The 23,305-nt window shown below is 36.5% G+C and overlaps 1 protein-coding gene across 1 annotated transcript in view; it reads left to right on the top strand.

Moving 5' to 3' along the window:
• LOC121320911 (glypican-5-like) overlaps positions 1–23,305 on the top strand; it is a 199,705-nt gene that overhangs the window by 114,605 nt on the left and 61,795 nt on the right. The window contains exon 7 of the mRNA XM_041259690.1: positions 8,430–8,589. Coding sequence (XP_041115624.1) covers positions 8,430–8,589 — 160 coding nt within the window. The remainder of the gene's footprint in view (positions 1–8,429; positions 8,590–23,305) is intronic.

The following is a 23,305-nucleotide window of genomic DNA, read 5'->3' as shown; positions in this document are numbered from 1 at the left end:
TATCACTGTAGCTGCATAAAAAAAAAAAAAAAAAAAAAAAAAAAAATATATATATATATATATATATATATATATATATATATATATATATATATATATATATAATAATACATGTTACACAATGTGTGTAAGCGTTAATTAACAAGTGGTAATTCCAGAAAATGTAGATCCTTTCTCAGGCGACAATTAAACCACAAATGAGTACATCTGCCATGCCATGAATACCCCATACATCATTGTTCACCACACACCTGTTATGTTATGAACCAATCTGTCATTCAACTGCTACTGCCAGCTTGCAGAAAAACAAATAAAGTGTGTTTTTCTGTTATGGCCTCAATAACAAATCCATTTACAGCATGTGATCTGTCTAAACTGATGTGTACTTTAAATCAGAACAGAATGTAACATGATCCTCTTCTTAATGGACTAAAGTGGCATGTGCTGTTGCAACTTAAAAAACCCACATCATTGATGTTCTGCTGCTGCCTGTGGTGAAAAACAGTGCAGTACACTTTCCTTGTTCGAAGAACAATGTAGAGATATTTTTTTTTTATAAAATCTCAACATTATACAACCAACCAACCACTTGCTGTCTTGCTTTAGGCAGAAGTATCAATTTTAGATCATTGTAATTAACAATACGGCTTTCTTTAACCTGATATATGAGGGCCCTAATCTCTGGTAACATATATTACCGTTCAAACTATGTTTAATCTCGGTTGCACACCCTCTGAATGTTGTCTGTCAATGTGGACTAAAGGTCTCCACACACCGTCCACGATGTGATTTGTCTGGCAATAAAATAGTATTTTCGCTGTGACGCTACCTTTCACACCAGTGCCGATGTCATGGCAAATAGATTAACAAACGTTATTAATACGCATAAAAACAACAAAATAACCAGCGCTACTGGTGTGACTGTAGGTTTTATTTTTTACTGGGAAAAGGGTAAAGTCAATGTGAATTGATTAACCATTTCCACAGTTTTTATAGTAATTAAACCATTTTTTTTGTTTGTTTTACTGTAAAGGTTATGTATTTAGTCACACACAGCTCAACATAATGTAAAGCATCCTTAGATCCTTAGACGAAAAAAAACACACACATTTTTATTGTTAGTACTGTTATACAGCTAATACAAAGGTATACATAATAGTTTTTCAGAATGCTTTCCGTCAAGGTAAACAAATCATACACACCAACTATATCCTGTTCCCTGGAAATGGACTCCCAGATGTTCTCCCTCATTGCCGTGTCTTTATAATTTTTGTTTCCCTTTATTGTATTTTGATACTGCAAGAAAATGTTTTCTTCACCATTGTTTACTAAAGCATTCAAGGTGCACAAGGGAAGCTGTTCTTCATTGGTCACACGACACAATTGCAAACTTGGACACCAATCGCATTGCTTCAGTTTTGCCTGTCGCATCGCAGGCAGTGTGAACATTTTGTATCAAAAACACATGTTTTAGGGGCTCCCGAGTGGTGCATCCTGCACTCCACTCGGAGTGTCTTTACCTATAGCCTGAAAGGTAGCCAGTTTGAGTCCAGGCTAGTCTATTGCCGACCGTATACGGGAGGTCCCAGGAGGCGGCGCAGAATTGGCCGAGCTAGATTGTATGTATTCATATATAAATGACATTACGTGGTAATGACATGCAGAAAAGTGTTGTAGTCTATTGGAAAATTCAATTTCCTTACATTTTCATGTAGAATACATCTAATTTAAACATACTATTAACTGGTTCAAGATTAAGCACCCTTTCCTTACTGTATACCAAGACAATTAACTTGTTAGACATTGACATATCTAAATTTACAAGAAGTTTCAACATAGACCCTTCTTTCACTTTATGTTGGAGAAGCACCTTCAGGACCAATATAGAGTCTGCATTTGTTTAAAATATTAAATAACCCTGACTTAAATTTTTCTTAGTTTCAAATATCTCACTACCACAATTTAATTGTAGAAATACCCCAGTCTTTAAATTATGATGAGCTGAGTTTAGAATCTATTACTAAAACCTGATTTCAGCCCACATACTCCTACCTGTTAAATGTAGTCTACATAGACTTGTCTCCATTGGTAAGATAATGATATTTTCTGCTGAACTGTGTAGAAAATATCACATGCCGAATGGGTTTTCATTTACTATTCATTCCATTACTTAAAAACATCACTCATGTCTATGAAGATGTCACTCATCTTCATAAACATTTACTGGTAAATAGAACTTCGTTTAAAGTTTCCATTATCTTTTAGTAGCTTATTTTTTTTCTTGTACGTTATAGATTCTCTTTAGCTAAACCTAAACAATGCTTGGCACAATAAACAAAGTTGCTAAACTATAAATGTACAACTAAGATCTGCATCCAATTAAACAGTATGAAAGTGACATATTTATGGATTTGCTTATGTGACATCTGACCTGCTCTCACATCAGTAAACATGGGGCAATTCAGATGGCTTTATGATAACCATGTTACACCATATTACCGTCAAATATGTTTGAAGTAATTACTTACTGTCACAGTCATATTTTGAATATTTGGCAGCTGTCTGTCTAATGCTTGTCATGATCCTAATATCACCTACATGGTCTACTCCAAATGGAGTGTTATTTGGGGTTTTGATTCCAGATGGATTTCAAAGAGATGACAGAAAGGTTAATGTACTGCAAATCTCCAAGCAGCTTTTGGCCCCTTGACATTTTGAAAACAGTAAGCTTGGTAAAATTATTGAGCTCAATTGAAGTACAAGGTGGAGAGCTTGGGATGTGTGAAATTAAATGTCATTCAAGTGTGGTAAACAAATAAGTGATTTCAGATCTACAATGCATCGGGATGTTAATGCTTTAAAAAAAGCCATCAAATGTAGCTGTTGATTTTAAATGCAATCTTCCCTAATCATTCATTCATCATTTTCTTTTTTTTTTTTTTAAAAAGAGATCTGAGATGTAAACACACAGGAACTTGAAAATGCTGCTAAAACAGGTTTTGTATAGAACATGTTTAATACTGTTGATAGTCTTATTTTTTAAGTACTGTGTAAAGTCCAGCTGCAGAGTATTTTATAGACATGGCAAAACAAAAACCAGAGAAAAAGACTAATTCCCTACACTTTCCTAGCAGGCTGCATGGCAGATATCAGGTGGCTGGGTGCTGATTGATCGTTATTTAACCTACAACTAATCAACCCCATCCACCTTAACATAATAAACCCAGCACTGAGGCAGAGCTACGGTAGTAGTCCAACACCCACGCCTAGATTTCTCACTAGGTTTCTCACTTGACTGTTTCCACTCTAGCATAAATTCAATTCTTAGCTCACTTGCCTTTTAACATTCTCCTATTGATACGGACGTTAGAGGCCCAGTCACATGTACTCTATGCTCATTCTTTGCTTGTGATGAACACCAGTAAAACACAGCAACCCACAGGGATACAATGAGCCAACAAACACCCCAAGCTCAAATTCAAAAAACCCAAACAACCCAATTCTAGTGCGCAGAAAACAGGGACCAGGGCATTCAATGGCTCCATAGATTAACCTTCTTTCAATAGGGGCCACCTCCCAGCACCGTTACAGTATGTTCCATGGCATTCATAATAATGAACAATTGTAGGAGGGTAGTGGGCTGAGTCAGATGGTGGCATAAATGGGACTGGCAAAAAAAATACACCGGAGGCGTGACTTAGTTCTCCCCGCAGCAGGATTTTATTAAATCTGGTCGTAAAAATGGCCACCAACCAGTAATTCAATCAAAAAGAAAGTAGAACAAAAATAATTAAATAAATAAATAAAAAATAAATAAATTCCTCCACCTATATCAACAACGAAGTCCAGCACACAAAAAGAGATTAAAACAAATAGATATAAGTTTCACTGGCGCTCCTGCGCTGGTCTCTAGGGGGCTCCCGGTCCTGGGTAGGATTTTAGCGGCGAGGCCCCGGTCATTCTTCCAGGTAACACTCAAGTGCCGTCTCCAGTCTCTGAAACACAACACGCTATTATACACAATAATCAATTCAGCAACACGTCTCCTTTTGCTGTTCCCAGGACTAAGCAACCAAGCTTATAGCGCACCGTCCTTTAAATACTGTTCGACCCCGCCCTTAGCCTCGGCCCCGGTCGCCGCTGTACCCAATCGGCGTACATAGTAACTCCGACTGAGGTACGTGGAGCGGCGGCCGCGGACTTCCGCATTCGGGCGGAGCGAGTGAGCTTTCTGGAATTCCCAGACGGTTCGACCTTTGTCTTTTCTCCGGTTTCGTCCCGTTTTATGCAGCACCACCAGCGATCGGGAGGATCGACCACAGCTCCGACCCGTTGCACCCCAGTCACAAGAATAATGAAGAAATCACCACATGGTAGTTCTTAAATACCAGTAAGTGTACAGCTCTGAACCACAAATCACCTAGCAGTGAAGCTTTTACACTCTATCCAGATATTTGTTTTCAATGCCTGCATATGATTTAAAGTTAAACTTGATTGACTCTGGAGTCTATTTAAAGTCTTTGTAGCTTAAAGCAGTTGGCAATAACTTTCATGGTCATTTTTGCCTCTTCCATCTTCATTACGACTGTGTTAACAGAACTGGTAACACCCTATGTAAGTATTAAGTACTGAAGTACAGAATGTCGGCCTTCTTTTCATGTACTCTTGGCAGCCATTACTGCTTGCCCAGCATCTGGTCTGCCAGGATAAACTTCATGGATCGGATGGTAAATACTGAACAGCATTTTAAGACTGCTGTATACCGCTCAGGGTGTTCAATGTTTTTGGCCGTTTGCCTAAGCTTGGAGTCAGTGCGTTTTTTAAATATAAAAATGACTGTAGAAATATATTAACTATAGTGAGAGAATTGACTGAAATATAGCCTTCAAGCAGACTGAGTTTTGTTTTTCATTTGTGATTTCTCCCCTTGTTCTGATTTGTGATTAGGCCTCCTGGGATAAATGTATCTGCACTATTTCGCACCACCCACGGTGTTCATAGCCTTTCCACAAGTTTAACAGCAAACTTGCTTTTGCTCACATATATTTGCACTGTGCTTACATGGTATTTTAGCCACATTTGGAAAGAAAAATAATGTTGCTTTTTTTTTAGACAGACAGATGACCTTTGGACTGACAGACAGCGTAACACTACAGCTGAAAAAGGGTTTACATCTTGAACAAGGATCCTAATCAGTGCATAATGCGAGAAATATACACAATATAATAGTGACTGTTTTATTTTGTTTTTGACCAGACCAAAGTTAAATTACTTTCCTTCCAAGGGACAACCAACTTATTTATCACTGAACAGAATAACAACCTTGTCTAATTTCATCGAGTGGCAGAGCAAAAAAACCTCCTTTTAAGTTCACAAGCCTAGTTCTTCGTACCAGTATGAAAATCAACTATCCACAGATGTTGTGTTGTGCATCTTTATCTGACAATACATGTAAGCATACAATAAATAAAACTTTCACAAAGTGACAGCAACTTTTAATCTGCCAATGTGGAGATAGATAGCAGGCCGTCACACTGAATTCATTCTGACATAACATGTAAATGGGAAAGACTTCTGAATTGTTTAATTCCTTATAAATCACCGGTTTTAACTGATTTTCTTGACTGTACTGTATACATTTTTTTGTCGTGTAAGAGATACAAGTTCCTTGCACTTTTTTTTATTGCAAGTTCAGTTTGGTTTTTGTAGAATTTAGAGAAACATTCCTTTAATTGCGTTTTCCAAACACAGCTGTAAGGTGAAAGTTCTCTTTCACACGGTTTGGTTCTTGATAGTTAATAGTTTTTTTTGTTTGTTTTTTTTTTTTTTAAACAAACCAAACACTCCAGTAAAAAGATATGGATTACGAACGTCTGTGCTATAGAGTAATACTTTCTTCTGTATAATGTCTGAACGATAGAGTGATTTTGCTTAATACCAAGTTCAGAATACAGTATGATTATGCTTTGATAGGTGTGGAATTAAATCACTGTAACAGTTCAATTTTCAAGAAGTGGTAATGCTTAGTGTTACCACAGACTATTGCACTGTCGTTGGTCATACATGGTCGGAGCTCACATTTACCCAGACCAGTGTGATTGTCTGCCATTCTTGCTTGAAAGAAACCCAACTGTTGATATAAATGAGATCAGAGCTCTGGAAAACAGAACCCAGCAGAGCTGCTGAACATAGTTACCAACAGCGTACAATACTAACTTGCATCTTCTTTTTAGACAATTCCATGCTATATTAGCAATCACAGATTACAAAAATATCTTCCATTTCTTACTTATTGATGAGACACAGGGTTAAGAGGAAAAAAAAAAAAAAAAAAAAAAAAAAAAAAAAAGCCGAGCTGGATTTTCTGTTATGAAGTCATGGAAATATTACTAATGAAAACATTTGCTTGCAAAATGTTTTTTTGTGTAACAGAGTGCAATTATTTTAAATACTATTGGGGGAACGAGAAATATGAAATAAGACATCGGTCAAAGAGATCCATGAGCTGTAGTCTATTTTTGTTTAATCTTAGTTTAATAAGTGCTTGTGTGTGTGTGTGTGTGTGTGAAGGCTGAATGTTGGCTGGGCAGCTTTTCAATAAGAAATAGTTAATTGTCCATTTGAATGGCCAATGACCAGCGTGTTGGCCGTTTTTCTCTTGAAAAATCTGAATGGCTACCTGGTACCTTATTGCCCACTGACTTTGTAAATGACCAGCTGGTAGATATATTAGTGCTTGGACAAATATCTGAATTTTCAAACAAATATTTTTTGACATGTATTTGGATAGAAAAATTGCTGTTTGTATTTACTAGAATACTTATTTACAGACTCACCAGAAATTGCACAACAGTTTAAAAAATGACAAATGAAAAAGAGCTCTGTGTGATATGTGAGATTATTATATATAAAACATGTCAAAAAAAAAACAAAAAAACACAGGATCAACACAGCAGCTCGAGACTCTATTTAAAGGTTTTAGACAGCAAAAAGTAAACAAGTCAGTGTAACAGGGAGAGATCTGTGCTGACTCTGCTGGCGTGTCCACAGGGCTGCAGGAAGAGGGCGGCAGTCGTCCAACAACCACCTGTGAGTCATGGCAGTGACACAGGGAGGTGGGAAAGTGGGTGTGTGGACTTTCCCCCTCTCTGAATGGCTGGGAGGCGAGTCTTGGGGGATTGTTGGTCCTATAAAATAACGCTCTGCTGTTTCCTCAGGTCTGCCTTTGTAGACGCTCTGTATGTGTGCGGAAGCACTGGTCGAGGACAGAGAGACCATCTGGGAACAGCGAACAAGTCAGAGAGTGACAGCGGGGAACCCTTGGGCAGATCCCGAACTATTGTTTAGAGCAGGCAGGGAGCCGACAGAGTAGGACGGTGATCCGGGTCGTGCGGGTAGCGGCGACCGGGATAACGCTGCCGAGTGCAGCACCTTTTATTTGTAGTTTTATTACTGTTTTATTTTCCCTTGTTCTTTTCGCCTTCTGTTTTCTATATTATTTTGAGCACCCGCAAGGGCGCCCGCAGTTATTCCACTTACCAGCTCTGTTATTTCCGTGGTGCTGTTTTTATCATTGTTGATAGGCAGTCCACGGACAACAGTGCCCACTGCGGGTAAAACCATAAAAGTTCTAAAAAAATAAAACTGGGCACCTGGGTGGTGTTCCAAGTACAACTGTTCTGGCTCGTGTGTCAGTGAATTACCCACCACCCTTCCACAGTCAGATTATGCACTTGCATGCTTACTGATCTCTAGGAAAAGCCATCGCAATCAAAAAAGCATTTTGCTGCTTTAGAATCTCATGTGATAGAAAAAAGGCAAGCACGTCATTCTGAAATGCCTTGCTTCAACAGTGCCCAACTTGGAAATGTTGTGTAGTGATTTTTATATAGATTGTATATATTATAGATTTTTTGTTGCGACTTTCTGTTATGTGGAATGTATTAAACGAGAACCAAAGTGTTGAGTTTTTTTCCCCCTTCATTTTACAATGGCATTTCCACATTTGTTTTATTTGAAATTATTAAAGTTAAAATTCTGTTTTCGTTTGCTTGTTCAACAACAAAAAGGCACAAGTAAAGAGTAATATTACAGTTAGATCATTTGAATACCAACTTGGGATGTAAATCCTGACTAAAAATTGAAATAATAGATGGTGTGACATTGTCACTGCAACATTAACAGCAGCAATGCCTTTAAACCAACATAATGGAGCTGTTTATATCATTTGAATAGGCTGTAAAGTCAACTGTGTTAATGGCATGTTAATAGAAATGGCCAGGTTTCACACGTTTACAGAACTCCTGCAGCAAATGTCTAATTCCTTTTATTTTTTAAAATGACATACATTTTTTAATTTTTTTTTTTAATTATATAAATGTACATTCGATAACTTTTATGATGAACCACTAAGGAGTATACTCTCTCAGTTGTTACAGGGCAAATCGATTCCAAAGTATGGCAGTTTGGACATGATAGAGACTGGCAGTGGGGATCTGCTGGACCAGATCAGTGGAGACTGCGATGATGAAGATGGTTGTGCTGGATCAGGAAGTGGAGAAGTAAAGACAGAGACCAAGATCTCCAAATGTGAGTCTGAATATTCCTTATTTAATATAGTGAGAAACAAAGCAGGTTTAATGAGACTGGTGTTTTATTTGACTGAAGAGTAACATGTCTAACAAAAATGGGATGGCAAAAATAGAGGCTACCATAAACCAACCTGGTGAATAAACTTTCTAATGAGTATGATTGAAACTTGTTGACCCATAAACGGAGCTTGGGTCACGAAAGACATGTGTGCAAGGCCAGGGGGATACTGGCTTTCTTATTATTACCAGTATGAGTCAAATACACAGAATGTGATCCCCCCGAAACGTTTCTAGATCCCTGCATGCATACAGGTAGGTTGGCTTTATGTCTTTAGGTACTGATGGGAATTTGAGCCCCAAAGGGTCTGCCTACACACTGTCAGGTCACATGTTTTAAAGATTTCACAGCCAATAGCTGGGTGATTAGAAATATCTAATTGTAAGCAGAACAATCATATCATTACTGTTATTATCAACCCAGGTGTACCAATAACAACCTGAAAAAACACCTCTGGGTCAGTGATGACCATAATGTCAACCATTAATATGTCAATCATTTTTATGCAGCATTTCCTGTTTTTGTCTGGGTCATTCCAGTGCAACAATTGTGTATTAAAAGTGTACTGGCTTGAATTTTGAATAGCCAAGCAATGGTACTGTATGCAGCCTGAAATCAAGCCCACCCTTACCTCCTCATTGTCCTGTGTGTAGATTCATTTGGAAGGAGATTGATACTAGAGAGCTTTGAAAGTCATTTACAATAAGAGTGAAAGGCTTACAGAGACAGTGAAAGAGAGAGGAACAGTAGGCTGCCACCTTCAAACCCATGAGATGGGAACAGATGGTGAATGCATCTTTATGACAACAAATAATTAAGAACTAAGTGTGCCTGAGTTAAGCTCACAAATATTAATTACAACAAAACATTTTTTTTAGCATACCGATAGACTAATGTAGTCTGAACTAAAAATATGGCAGGATAAGTATGCCTTGAAGAGCAGAGTAAAGGTTGTTTAATGCATCCTCATAAGTACTAGCCAGTATAGTCTTTCAATGCTGTCTTTGTTGACAATAGTTTTGCTCTATATTCCAGCTGTTTCAAAATACACCTCAGTAGCTGTTCCGTGGTTGGAACCTTACAGGCTGTATAAAGATGCACCCTCCTGTGCAGTTAGGTTCAGATTGAAATATTAGCAGATTTGAGTGGGTATACTGCATGCTTGTCCCAGTTAGTGGATCTTTCTAAGACAGCTACTTGATTTAATGAAATAATGATATCTGAAGCATATCTAAAACAATATAACCCAATAGACAACATTTAAAAGAAGGCGGCTCACTGTGAACTGTCACACCAGGAAGAAAAAAAAAAGAAACACAATCTTGTCTCTTCTTTTTGCCTCTGAAAGGGCACTCCTTTCTGTGTTGTCAGAGAGGTGAAATTCATTCATTCTTTTAAACTGCAGTAAAGAATGAAAAAAGAAAATGGAATAACAGAATTTTCCAACTTATGATGGGACTGGAATGCATACCTTTTAAAATTGAAACTATTACAGCTAACAGTATATGTTTCTGTCTCGCAGATAAATTTTGTATTTTGTATTTCTTTTAAAGTTGTGCATAGAAATAAGGTTTAATATTGATCTCTGCAGGTACCTTTTAAAAGTCTTGTTTACAGTAAGTGTAATCCAGACGTCCAGTTGTGCCTTGAACTAAAAAACAAACAGACTCTTGTTTTTGTTCACTTTAGTTGGGATAATCAGCTTAAAATAAACACTCTGGTATGCTATGAAAGTGTTTGTTTCAGAGTCTTTGGAATGGAATGGTCGGAATGGTGTTGGGACGCAATATGTTTTGCTTGTGGTTTGGATCAAATTAAAAAGGAATTATTAGGTAATTTCCTTTAAATTTCTATGATGGTCCACTGTTTTTTCTTTTTTGGCAGCATTAGAGCAGACATGTGAGTTAGACTCCAGGGGCTGTATTATAACCACAGCGCAAGTGCAAATGGCATTTGCCCCCAATTCTGTGGCACAAAAATGGAGTGGAGACATAAAAATAAAACACTGCGCTGAAATGGTATTCTCAAGACTTGTCCTGCGCCCTTATATTGCCCCTGCCAAATCGCCTCATTTCTGCATAGGTTTTGGGGAGTGGTATCATTAACATATTCGCCAAAGTGATTCTGATGACAGAGCAATGGGGTTCCAAACAGACAATTGAGCTCTGCGTCAAGACCTGCTGAAACCAGGTTTATTTAGCGGCGCAATCAGGAACTTTAAGAATTGAACACACTATAAAAAGCAAAGTAGTCCTAGGCTGTAGCAACTGCATGCGCTTGGACTGACATAGAAAGAAGAAATCAAAGAAAGAAAAGTAAAAGAAAAGAACTGAAGACAAAAAAATTACAAAACATAAGAAACTAACAATATTATTCGTAAATTAATAATAAACATATATATGAATTAAAAAAAAAAAATCATATTTTGAAGATACAATCGAGTACTATATTTATTTTCATGAAGACTGTAGCAATTTTCATGGCAATTATTACAAGTGAAAATATTTCTGTACAGTATATGGAGAGCAGCATAACAGGAGCACCACTTCTGTATCTGTATGTGTAGGTCTGTCCTTTCTTTCCCTGGTTGTTGCTAGTGCTGTGTGTGTGTGTGTGTGTGTGTGTGTGTGTGTGTGTGTGTGTGTGTGTGTGTGTGTGTGTGTGTGTGTGTGTGTGTGTGTGTGTGTGTGTGTGTGTGTGTGTGTGTGTGTGTGTGTGTGTGTGTGTGTGTGTGTGTGTGTGTGTGTGTGTGTGTTGTGTGTGTGTGTGTGTGTGTGTGTGTGTGTGTGTGTGTGTGTGTGTGTCATGTGCAACTTTAAACGAGTTAACTGCTTTGTAAACTTAACACAATGTATTTGCTGTGTTTCCGTGATTGAAATAAGGCTCCAGGAAATATTCCATGAGAATTAATTGGTACATTACAAGCTCAGATGGAACGTGATATGTCACTTCATGCCCCGCTAGAAAATGAATTGGCTGAGGCTACTAGTAGACAGATCAGGGAGGGTAGTAAGTATTTTATACTTTATATGTAGTAATGTCAATGCCATGAAATAATATACCTTGTATAATTATTAGAAATAATAAATGACTGCCCTACGTGCCTCTACCTCTTCTATTAATAAAGCAGTCTCCTGTGTCATGAAGCATGGTTTATGTAGTCTATCGGAGATTAACCTACTACTTGCAGATGCTTTTGACTTTAACCACTGCATCTGCAGTTTTCATCAGAATCGAGACCCAGAAGTTGTAAACCCGGGTGACATTCTTGGTCTATACAACAAAAAAAATAAACTTTTCCACATAAACAGCAACTACTATGAGTCTGTTTTAATGTAGTTTGCACCTACAGTACTTTTGGGAATTAGCCACTTAGAACCCCCTCAAACACTTAGCAGCAGAACCAGTAAATCATCACACCTTAACCAGATGATAATCTGTAGGATGTACAGCCAGGGTTTACTTTTTAACTATGGTAAAGTTGCTGTTTTCACTATTACAGTGTTTGTTCCAAGTAATTATTTAAAAAAATGGGATAAAGGTAAGCAATACCAATAAGGAGATAAAATATAATTGAGTGTTCCCTAACGCATTTTATGATGTGTTCCCTAACGCATTTGTCTGGTTCTACATGTAAAATTATCCTTTTGAAAACGTCAAGCTTGTACATTAAACCCTCTCTATAATGAGCCTGTTGAGATCCAAGCCTTTTGTTTGTTAAATCGAGGGGTTCGTTACAATGAAAGGTCAATTAAAATGAATGATAAACTGTTGAGGTAAATTAATGAGATGAGATTGTGAATAAAAGTAGAATTACATGTACCTGTTTGTCTCATGTATTCAGTATTCTGCCTTTGCTTTTTCCTGGTTGGTAAAGAATTTAAACGCAGTATAAAAAGCAAAGACCACAAATTGAAGCTGAACTTTTACTCAAAATCAATCTGACACAAATCGTTTCAAAGTGCACCAAGTCTTAACCCAACATCCACGAATCCCAAACAGAGCTTTAATTCCAAATCAACCCAACATAATTCTTGACATGAAAAGTTAATCAGATCCTCAAGTCTTTTTTTTCTTTAATCAATTTTGCTTTACCGCATGGTTGCTGAACAAGCCAAAAAACAGAGTGCTTTTTTGACAGCCTGTATTCAAGACCTATATTCATGCCTGCTTTGCTCCTTTTTTCAAACGATCAATATCATTTCCAGCTTAGTTGCAACATAAAATGATTTTCGTGTTGGAGGCGTAGTTACACAACACATGCTTTTTATTAAGACAAAAGAGTTGACTTCACTGCGGAGGTGACAACCCATGCATACAGACCGGGAGGTTGACAGTTTGTCTTTATATTATCTTTATTTTTTTTTTATTTTTATGCCCCCTTTAGAACCTTGTAACTCACTTTGAATGGTAACGTTCATTTTAAGCAGCATAAGCTGTCCAGCCCAAAATCTACCTTAAAAACACATACTAATGTATTCATGCATGTTTTGGTTTTATAATGGCTTTATATCCTTAACAGCAGTAACTACCTGTAAATAACTGACCTTCGGGACACCAAACACCAGACACAGTCAATTATATAGACGGTAATGACCACTGTGTCGGACATTGATCCTTAAAAAGTGCAGAATAATTAGTGAACAACGACATAAACTTTTACAAGAGGGCAAGGGGGCTTTCTTTGCAGTGATCTTGAATATAAATAATTTTCTACCAGAGAGAGCTAAACCGTCTGGAGATGAAGCTATTCATTTTCATTAAATCTTCTGCTGCCACAGTGGTGGAATATTATCTGTCTGCCACATTGTCACAGAAGTGAACAGTTTGAGCATATTCCAATATTAAACTAGCACCATTTTAAACTAGTAACAATCACTGGTGTTAGAAAACACACACACACACACACACACACACACACACACACACACACACACACACACACACACACACACACACACACACACACCAAGACCTTCTTCCTTTTTTTTAAATCTCAGAGCAATTTAGGCACTGCACTCTGGAGGAATAACAGTGTCTTATAGGCAGATTGAATAAAGGCATGTGTCAGACATTGTTGGCAGCTAAAAGGACAAAAATTGATTTCCTACAAAGACATACAATGGGAGGAGGTGGATTGAACCCTTTTTAGAAAGTTCTTCATTAATTAATTGACAGTCTCAGATGAGATACAGTGATATGAATCCCTGATAATTCACCTCAGATGAGCACAGTAATGAGTGCTGAAGGTGAGCTTTCTCACGAGAGCTGTAATGAAGCAGCATAGCACTATTGGTAAGACTAAACTAGGTATAGAGTTGTGTTTTGGCTGGGACACTTTTCTACATATGGTAATTTGTTTTCCTGTCTGTGTGACCCAATAATAACTGACTGTATGCCATTTGGGTGGAAGTACAGATACTGTCTGATTATATAACAATTATTATATCTGCAACTATGTTGCTATGTAAGGAAATGATTTCAGAACAGGCAGGGAGCATTCTAAAAAATAACTAGTAAGCTGATTAGTAACAGACCTGCTAACTAAATTCTGTGCCAGAGATTACCCTCTTAATGTCACTGCTACAGACGGATCGATTGAGACGTGGGTGGACTAAGCTGGAAGTCAAGGCTTTCCAACTGTATTGCAAAGGGTACAATTAATGTTTCACACACACACTGACAGGTTGAAGTGGAGACTAATCTGTTTGGGAAAAAAATGTAGCATATGTCTCCAATTTCAGGCTCTGATAATGAATCTCCACTATGATTTAAGTGCAAGGAGTTGTATTGATGCCCGGTGGAGTTATAGTCCAGAAATGAGTTATTGAGAGTCAAACAATTAAATATTCAGGCCCATGTCTACATGTTGCAATCAAATACCACCTGATAAAAGGATCATGCCCATACTTTTTTTTAACTAATAGTCCCATATTAGATTCTCAGACAAGAAAAGCCTTAGTAATATATTCTCTGCGCATAACAAAATATTGTGAATTAATCATAGCGATCATCATTAAAACTATTCTGGAGGTCATGGCATGGAAACGTTATGACAGGTCAGTAATCTAGGAGTATGCCCATCTGCATTAACTCATTATACCATTAGCCAGGCTAACTTTTCAGTTCTAAGAAGTTCAAAAGAAGCTGAAAAGTTCAGTTAGTTAATGCCTTTCTATCTTTTTGATTCCATAGCTTTATGAAAACAAAACTGATTTTGAAAAGAAAAAAAAAAACAACTAAGCCCAATTTTGAAGTGTCTGTAGAATTTGGGAATATTGTCTACTGTCAATTACCAGTTTATTAAGAAAACTAAACTGGTTGCAACCTCAGTATTTTTATTTAATTGTTGAAAGAAAAAAAAAAAAAAAATTAATGGTGCCTATAACAGGGCGAGGAGCCCTGTACATGTATTTGTTTGTTTATTTTTAAAACGGGGTCCCCCCCTCTGCCCCTGTATCTCATTTGTGTTATTTTGTATTCGTGTTTTATGATTTATTTATTGTATTTGTATATATGACGGCGAAAGCAGTGCGTTTTTGTTTTGTTTGAATGTGTTCTGGCAGAGGAGAGGTTGGCAGCTCGTCCTCTGCCAGTTACTAATTAAGAAAACCTTGTGCAGAAGGTGGCCATCTCCTGAGTTAATTCATTGTTGCTAAGTGGTCATCTGCATATAAGCCTGCAGCTCTCTGCACTTTTGTGTGGGAGAGAAGTATGGGAGAGCGAGAGGAGAAAAGGAACTGAAATAAAGAAAAACATAGGAACTGCCCAGTCTGACTTGTGTTTGGTGTTTTTGTGTTCGTGACTTTGTTTATCTTTTTTATTTGGCTCTGTCAGCAAGTGTTTTTTTTTTTTTTTTTGTTAAAATATATATTTTTTGTTATTTAAATAAACGGCGCCCACTGCATCTTGTTGCAGCTGCAGTTACTTTGTTTGTTTTTGGTTCCTGCTTCTGGCCTGACGTCATCACATCGGCTACCCTATCACAGTTACAAAAAAAGAAATACGATAATAATAACTTGTATTATATAACTGAGTTGTTTGTTTTTAGTTTAGATTTTCTTGACTTGTCTTTTAAAACACAGGTGTTCATTAGAAATTGGAGTAGATGCTTTGCAAATATAGTTTTTGTAGTCCTGCAGACAAATGTTTTGGCTAATGCCGTTAGTGTAGGCTTTTTTTTTTTTTTTTTTTTTTTTTTTTTTTTTTACCATAGCAATCTAAGTATACATTTAACTTTAGAAAATCCTTGTGCATGTTTTTTTTTTTTTTTTTTTTTTTTTATTGCAAATTACCTATATGATTAGAACTAATAGTCTTGATATTTCACAAATATCAATGTTGTTCCTGTCAAAAATGTTTAGCAGAATGGAGGAATATATGATTTGCACATTTAAGCAAGCAAACTGGTATAGTTTTTTTAACACAAACCAGCATGAATAAGCATAATGCTGCCATCATTATATCCCCCAGAGCAGCAATACAGAGATTAGAATCCGGGTACTTGATGTCCCTAATTAAGGAGTATTAATTATAATATCAAAGTTAAGCCTTGGTCTTTGAAAGCTAGCAAAGAGAAGCTGCAAGCAAGAATCTGTCACCATCAGAACTTTGGTTAATTAATGGTTTAACCCTTTTAGTTAAGATAACTGCATGTTGTTTTTATTCCCAAAGACACTGACATGCTAGTTGTTATTAACTTCCATTAAATAAAACACATTTTCTCTTTGTGATGCAGTTTTACATTAATTAAATAACGAAGAAGCAAACAAAAACAGCAGCATAGATTTGCATTACATCTACTGTATATGTGATGGCAAACATTTAAAAAACCTCATAACCATTTCAACCTGAACACATGCAGAAAAGCACACTGGAACTGGAAAGAATAAAGCAACGCTGGTGATGAAAGGACAGTAGTTTGTATTCTTGTATGAGGTATAGGTTAGGTATATGCAGCCTCAATGTGAGTTGCTTTTTTTTCAAAAATTATTAAACTTTTAAACTAGATTTTACCTTGGTTGGAATTTACCAGTAAATTTTCAAGTAAAAATGTCATCACTCTGAAAATGTCTCTGCTTCAGTTTAACATTTAAAAATGCACTTTATCATAGCCTGTGCTTTCTGTTGTCTAGTGCTTTTCACATCGATTGTAATGGTATAATACAAAGACAAACAGGTTAATGGTAATTTTGTTTTTATGTTTTTAGATTTTGTGTTAGTCTGAAGTTCAGCCATGCTAGCTTGACTAAGTCAAAAGCCAATCTAACTGAGATTATATCAGGTCATTTATACACAGAATGTAAGTGTGGATTTGACTCATTATAAATGCCATTGCAGCTTTTCTCCCTGCGGACCCTTAAACCTCTCTTCCTAAGATAATGTGACTTATCTTCAGTTGGGTATCCAGTGTACATGTTAAGTTGCTGCCCAGTATGGGGTATGTTTTTAATTTTTTATTTTTCCTATAACAGCAGTCAGGTATATTTAATGCTTGTTGTTTGAGCACCAGAAGCATCAGGGACCCATTATCTTGCCTAGGCAAATAAATCTTAGCACTGTGATAACATTTTAATCAAAGCCTTAAAATCCATTATAGCTATTGTGGTCTAGGAGGAACCGTGGCATTTGTGTCTAGATAGCAGCCTCTATATGTTTAAAACGTAAACGCTGTACATTATTCTAATGCCATAAAGGCTGCCACAAATTTTAATGGTCTACTAATTTTAATGATCTTTCACTGGAGTATTGTCAACTAGTTTATGACCTTCTAGATGAGAAGCTCATTACAAATCATTCTCTTTGAAATGTTAAGCTCTAGGATGTTTTGGGGTCAGCTTTTACAGACATGATTTGTGATTATTTGTTGCAGCCATTATCCCACTAGCCCATGGCGTCTATAGCTAATAAGGATGGGCATTTCTGTATATTTGAATAATGGAATACACATAATTTAGTAAATGATTAGACATTTACACTATTATACTCTACATCAACATGTCACTGGTTAAAAATAATGCTTTCGTAATGCCAAAATTCAATTAATACGTAACAAAATAACAGTGGTTAAGTATAAATCATAATACCATGACTGCCAACATATATATTTTTAGTTTTTTGTATGAAATCAACTGAAAAATTAAATATAGTTTTAATGTCACCCTGCACTTTTAATAACATGTTGGGCTGCAACAACATGTTTAGTGTGGTTAATGGGTCTGTTCAGGCCATTTATATTTGTAGCAATACAAGATAGATTTCGTGATTAGTAATTTTCTAAACAATTAACAATTTTCGAATCGAGTATTAGAATAAAGGATTACACATGCCCATCCATATTCGCTAAAAGGACTTACTAACTTCAATTTCACGCAGCCTAATGCGATCCAGGTCAAAATATAAACTAAAAAAGAATGAGTGTTATCCTTCTCAGCAGTCATTACCTGTAAAGACTTGGGACAGCTAACTGTCGCCTTTGTCGATAATCCAGCGGCTAATGACTGTCGGAGAATACTCTGAGCACTAGGACTAGGATATAAGTGAGCAACATAGGGGTGATGACCACAACAATTGCACTTGCTTTCTGTGTACACTATTATTGGTATGGATAGGATATTCTCCTCCTGATGTAAATAGCATTGGAGTCTCTCTGGAGACTTCTAGCTGCATGGCCTAGCTGTGATATAAGAAATGCATATTTGCACTTATTGTTATCTGCTCTCCTTAGCTTACATAACTTCTGTAGACATTTGAATTAGGATTTTCAGTGGATTTTGGCATTGTGGTTATTTTTTGCAGCCTGTTGGTATTTGGCAGATGTCTGATTTTCATATATCCTGCACTAATTTCAAAGCAAGCATAAGTATTTCATAGCCTAATGCATTCTGACTACCAAACAGCTGTTCCAAAGACCGTCGTAAACAAATAAAACATCAGAGAAATGTGTGTGTGTGTGTGTGTGTGTGTGTGTGTGTGTGTGTGTGATATACCTGGGACTTTTCAGGGAAAAAAAACTGCTAAACTGAAATATGTCAGAGATTTTTTAATATTGTACTGTATATAATAGTCATATTTTTTTCTTTTGTTTGCATCACACTCCATTCACAGTATCCAGAAAATTTAGAGGTGTGTGGTTACAGCATAGAAGCATTTTAGTGGACCAGCTGTCACAATAACTACTAATGATATACATTGTTATGGGTCATACATTTCAAATTATTAATTATGGGTTTGTTCTTATTTTGACTTGCAATCTATCAATCAATCAATCTTTATTTTATATAGCGCCTTTCATAGTGGACCACCATCACAAAGCGCTTTACAAGATGCAGTAACAACAAGAAAATGCATAATACTTTAAATATAGAGAAATGCATAATACATGATATACAGTAAAAAAAAAAAAAAAAAAAGCATAATACATTAAATACAGTGAAAAATGCATAATAGAGTGTGTGTGTGTGTGTGTGTGTGTGTGTGTATATATATATATATATATATATATATATATATATATATAGATATATATACACACACACTTTGCTGTTTACAAAGTAAGTAACATGTAATTGATAGAATTTTCTGATATTTAAAAATTATTCTGGGTGTTTTTGGTTTGAGTTTCTGCTGTGTAAGGAATGTGTTTCTTTTGGGTTTGTTTCTTTTCTCTTTAAAAGTTTCTGTGCCAGTGTAATCATAAGGCATGAGTTACAAAAAGTTCAGCATTATTGAGTTATTTCTGTAAGGAACCTCATGTTTGGATAACATGTTGGCAATCTATGTATGTATATATCAGAAACCTTTTTGATGAACAGTAATGGCTTTTCAAAGAATTTGGGGTTGGGCCAGCTGCAGCTGTGAAAAGTGTTAACTTTAGAAAAATGTATTGCTGTACTTGGAAAAGTACCTTTGGAATGCTTGAGGTTCTTTGCATCAGTCCATTCTCTTCACTTTCAAACTAAGGCAGAATTGCTACAGGCGGTGTTTTGGTGCACATTGAAACAACATTGAAAGAATATTAAGGCACAGGCTATAGCTAAGTCTTTCCCAAATTTCCCAAGCCTGAGCCACGTGCTTCCCATTTACAGTTATTGCTTAAGAATATTGGCTCTTAACATGTCCTTATGACTTCACTAAAGTGGTCATGTAGTCCAAGGGAGAAGCTAATAACTAGACTGATACAGTGCTGAGAAAGTTTATGAACCCCAGTGATAATTATGGAAATTCCATAGTTTTACCATTATAGCCTTCTTGAATCTTCTTGAATATTTTCTTAAATATCCAGTAGGGTTTATATTAACAAATTCCATGTCTTTTTAAACAAAATGATGTATGCATTAGACAAACAATAAGTAATTAAGATTCAGGGTATGTGAAAAAGTAAGTGAACCCCTGGTTTTAGGGATAATTAGAATCAGGTGTTTAAATAATTAGGTAGATCTTCAGGGGTGAGTTTGGGAGGCCCCACCCAATATAAAGATCAGAAACTTTGTGAGTTTGGTCTTCACCATGCCACGATCAAAAGAAATCTCTGAGGACCTCAGAAAAACAGCTATTGATGCTCACCAGTCTAGAAAGAGTTACAAAACCATTTCTAAAGAAATAACATTCAAGGATTTGCAGGCCACTCTCACCTTGGCTAATGTGAGTGTTCATGACTCAAATGTCAAAAAAAAGTCTGAACACTACTCTCTAAAAAGAACATTGCTGCCCATCTGAAGTTCGCTAAAGAGCACATAGATGATCCACAAGACTTCGGGAACAATGTTCTCTGGACAGACAAGTCAAAGGTAGAACTTTTTGGCCTCAATGAGAAATGTTATGTTTGGCATTCAAACAGAAGAACTTCATCCCAACCGTCAAGCATGGTGGTGGGACTGTGATGGTTTGGGGCTGCTTTGCTGCCTCAGGACCTGGACAGCTTGCCATCATTGACACTACCATGAATTCTGCATTGTATCAGAAGATTCTAGAGGAGACTGTCAGGCCATCCGTCCATGAGCTGAAGCTGAAGCAAAAGTGGGTCATGCAGCAAGACAATGATCCTAAACATACAAGCAGATCTACAAAAGAATGGCTGCAGAAGAAGAAATTCTGCTTTTTAGAATGGCCTAGTCAAAGTCCGGACCTAAACCCCATTGAAATGTTGTGGCAGGACCTGAAGCGAGCTGTCCATGCAAGGAAGCCCTCAAATGTCACTGAGTTGAAGCAGTTCTATAAGGAGGAATGGGCCAAAATTCCTCAAAACTGATGTGAGAGACTGACCAACAGTTACAGGAAACGCTTAGTTGAAGTCATTGCTGCTCAAGGGGGTGCTACCAGTTACTGAATCTAAAGGCTCACATACTTTGTCACACATGGATACTGAATGTTGACTCATTTGTGGATAAATAAATGTTTAAAAGGTATCATGCTTTTGTGTCATTTGTTTAATCAGGTTATCTTTATCTATTATTAGAACTAATAACATTTTAGGTTTGAAATATGTGAAATATGTGAAAATCCTAAGGGGTTCACAAACTTTTTCTTGGCACTGTATGTTGCCAGTGGCTCTGTTTAGCATGCTCAGAAAGCAACTATTCATTTCTCCAAGGCATAGAATGTGCTTGGTAGTGTAATCTGCTAAATCTGAAATGGATTAGAGCCTGGAACAGTTACTGAAAGCTATAAATCCTTTTAAGATCTCTATCGCAGAAAGCATATCCAGGAGAAAGGGATTTGCCTTCTTTCAATAGAAAATGTTCTGAACAATATAGTATAGATAGTATTTGTGTGTAGAGAACCCAATACTCGTACTTGTAAACCAATACTCTTTTTATTCAGGAGACTCATTTTAGTGGACCAGCTGTCATGATAACTACTTAAATTGCAGATAATTTACATAGTATTTCAGAGCACTATAAAAGCCTAAAAATAATGATACTTGCTTCCATACTAAAGTAGAGTGCTGTCATTTGTTAAAGGCAAGCATGCAACATCCCCCAGCAGTTACTGCCAAATTCTCTGTCTCTGTGTTGTCCATACATTGAGACTGCAAGTTCTGCATCCACTGAATTGGTTTGAAGTGTATGGCAACACTTTGCCAAGTTATAGAGATGTGGAAATTGATTAGAAACAGTCACAAAACTCGGTTACCCAAGGACATCTGGCATTATTTAATAAAGACCATATATGCAGCACGTTCATTGTCATGTATCCAGGAATTTATTTTATTAGCACCAAGCCAAAAGAAAATTCTAACTGCATTTAAAAGATATGCAGCAGGTTGTTTGAAGCGAGGTGGTTGTATTTGATCATAGCTGACTTTCAAGTTTTGTTTTCTGAAAGCTGTTGTTTGTTTTACATTACAGTTCTACTCTGCAAGTAAACAGGAGCTGTGTGTGGTAGCCTGTGCATTATATGAAAGGCGCATCCTTTTTGCTCACTGAAGGCAAAAAAAAAAAAAAAAATCATATTTTTAACACTGTGCTGTGTCAGGTAATAAAAAGGATACTGTAAAAAAAATGCAGTTGTCAAATACTATTCCTTATGGTAGTCTATGAAAGGTGCTAAAATCCAGAACATAATGATATAAAAAAATATCATTAAATAAAAAATGTACATTTTTGAAATACTGCTAGTAAATCTACAGTATATCACTCTGCTTGCCCACATGTCCTGTTCCACAATGTTTTTATAATAATAATAATAATGATAATAATAATAATACCTGAATCCAAATTCTGCAGGGCCAGTGCAGTGTTGAATGTTGTTATATTTTTTGTTATTGGGTATACTGTTTATACGAGTTCAACAAATTCCTCAGTAGATGCTTAAACCATCCTGGGTATTTTCGGTAGCTTCATTTTGTTTGAGTTTTTCAGCAAGCTAACATTAAGCCCTGCATTTGTCTCTTTGAAGAAATTTGTGGAACCAACTTTTTTTTTTTTCATTATTAATTGTTGTCAAAACATATTGCTTGCCTTGTAAAACAAATCTTGCCTGATGAATTAATTTTAGGAGATGTCCCTTCATTTCAGCTATACGTGGTCGCTTGTCTAGTCTATTGCTGAGATCGGTAGCCCACAGCAACATAGCTAACTTGCAATAATCTGAGGTACAAATATTCTGGTTACACATGATATGTGCTGCTTCAGACTAGTAACATGCATTACACCTGAGATTGATGCTGAAGGACTGAAAAATCGATTTTAAAGCAGTCAGCCATCCAAACAACAAACCTGAAAAATGACAAAACTGTCAAGGATAAAAATTTGTCCAGGTATTCCAAAAGGCTTGCATTATTTTTTGCAAAGAGCTCTGGTTTTTATTTATTTATTTATTTAAACCTTGTTTATAAAACAAAATTATAAAGTGCCATTATTTTAGGAGTCACCTGCAAATGGCAGTAATTAGAAATGTTAAATAAATGGCATCACATGAAAAAAACAACATACTCTCTTCATCGTTAGGAATGTGCGTGGTATGAGCATGCTTCATCCTATTCTCGTGACAATGGAGAGAGAATCTGAAGTTTCTGAATTGCATGTAAACCAAGCCATTGTTTTGTTTAGTTACCTTGTCTGTGCTAAAGGTATTGTCTGCTAGATATTATGTATCTGAGTTTTCTGATCCTCTTTACACAAAACGCCATCATTGTTAACATATTTTTTATTCA

The sequence above is a fragment of the Polyodon spathula genome, chromosome 9 (genome assembly GCF_017654505.1).
Source record: "Polyodon spathula isolate WHYD16114869_AA chromosome 9, ASM1765450v1, whole genome shotgun sequence".
In the NCBI taxonomy this organism is placed as follows: Eukaryota; Metazoa; Chordata; class Actinopteri; order Acipenseriformes; family Polyodontidae; genus Polyodon; species Polyodon spathula.
Note: the sequence above shows the minus strand (reverse complement) of the source record. Positions and strands in the feature narration are given on the sequence as shown.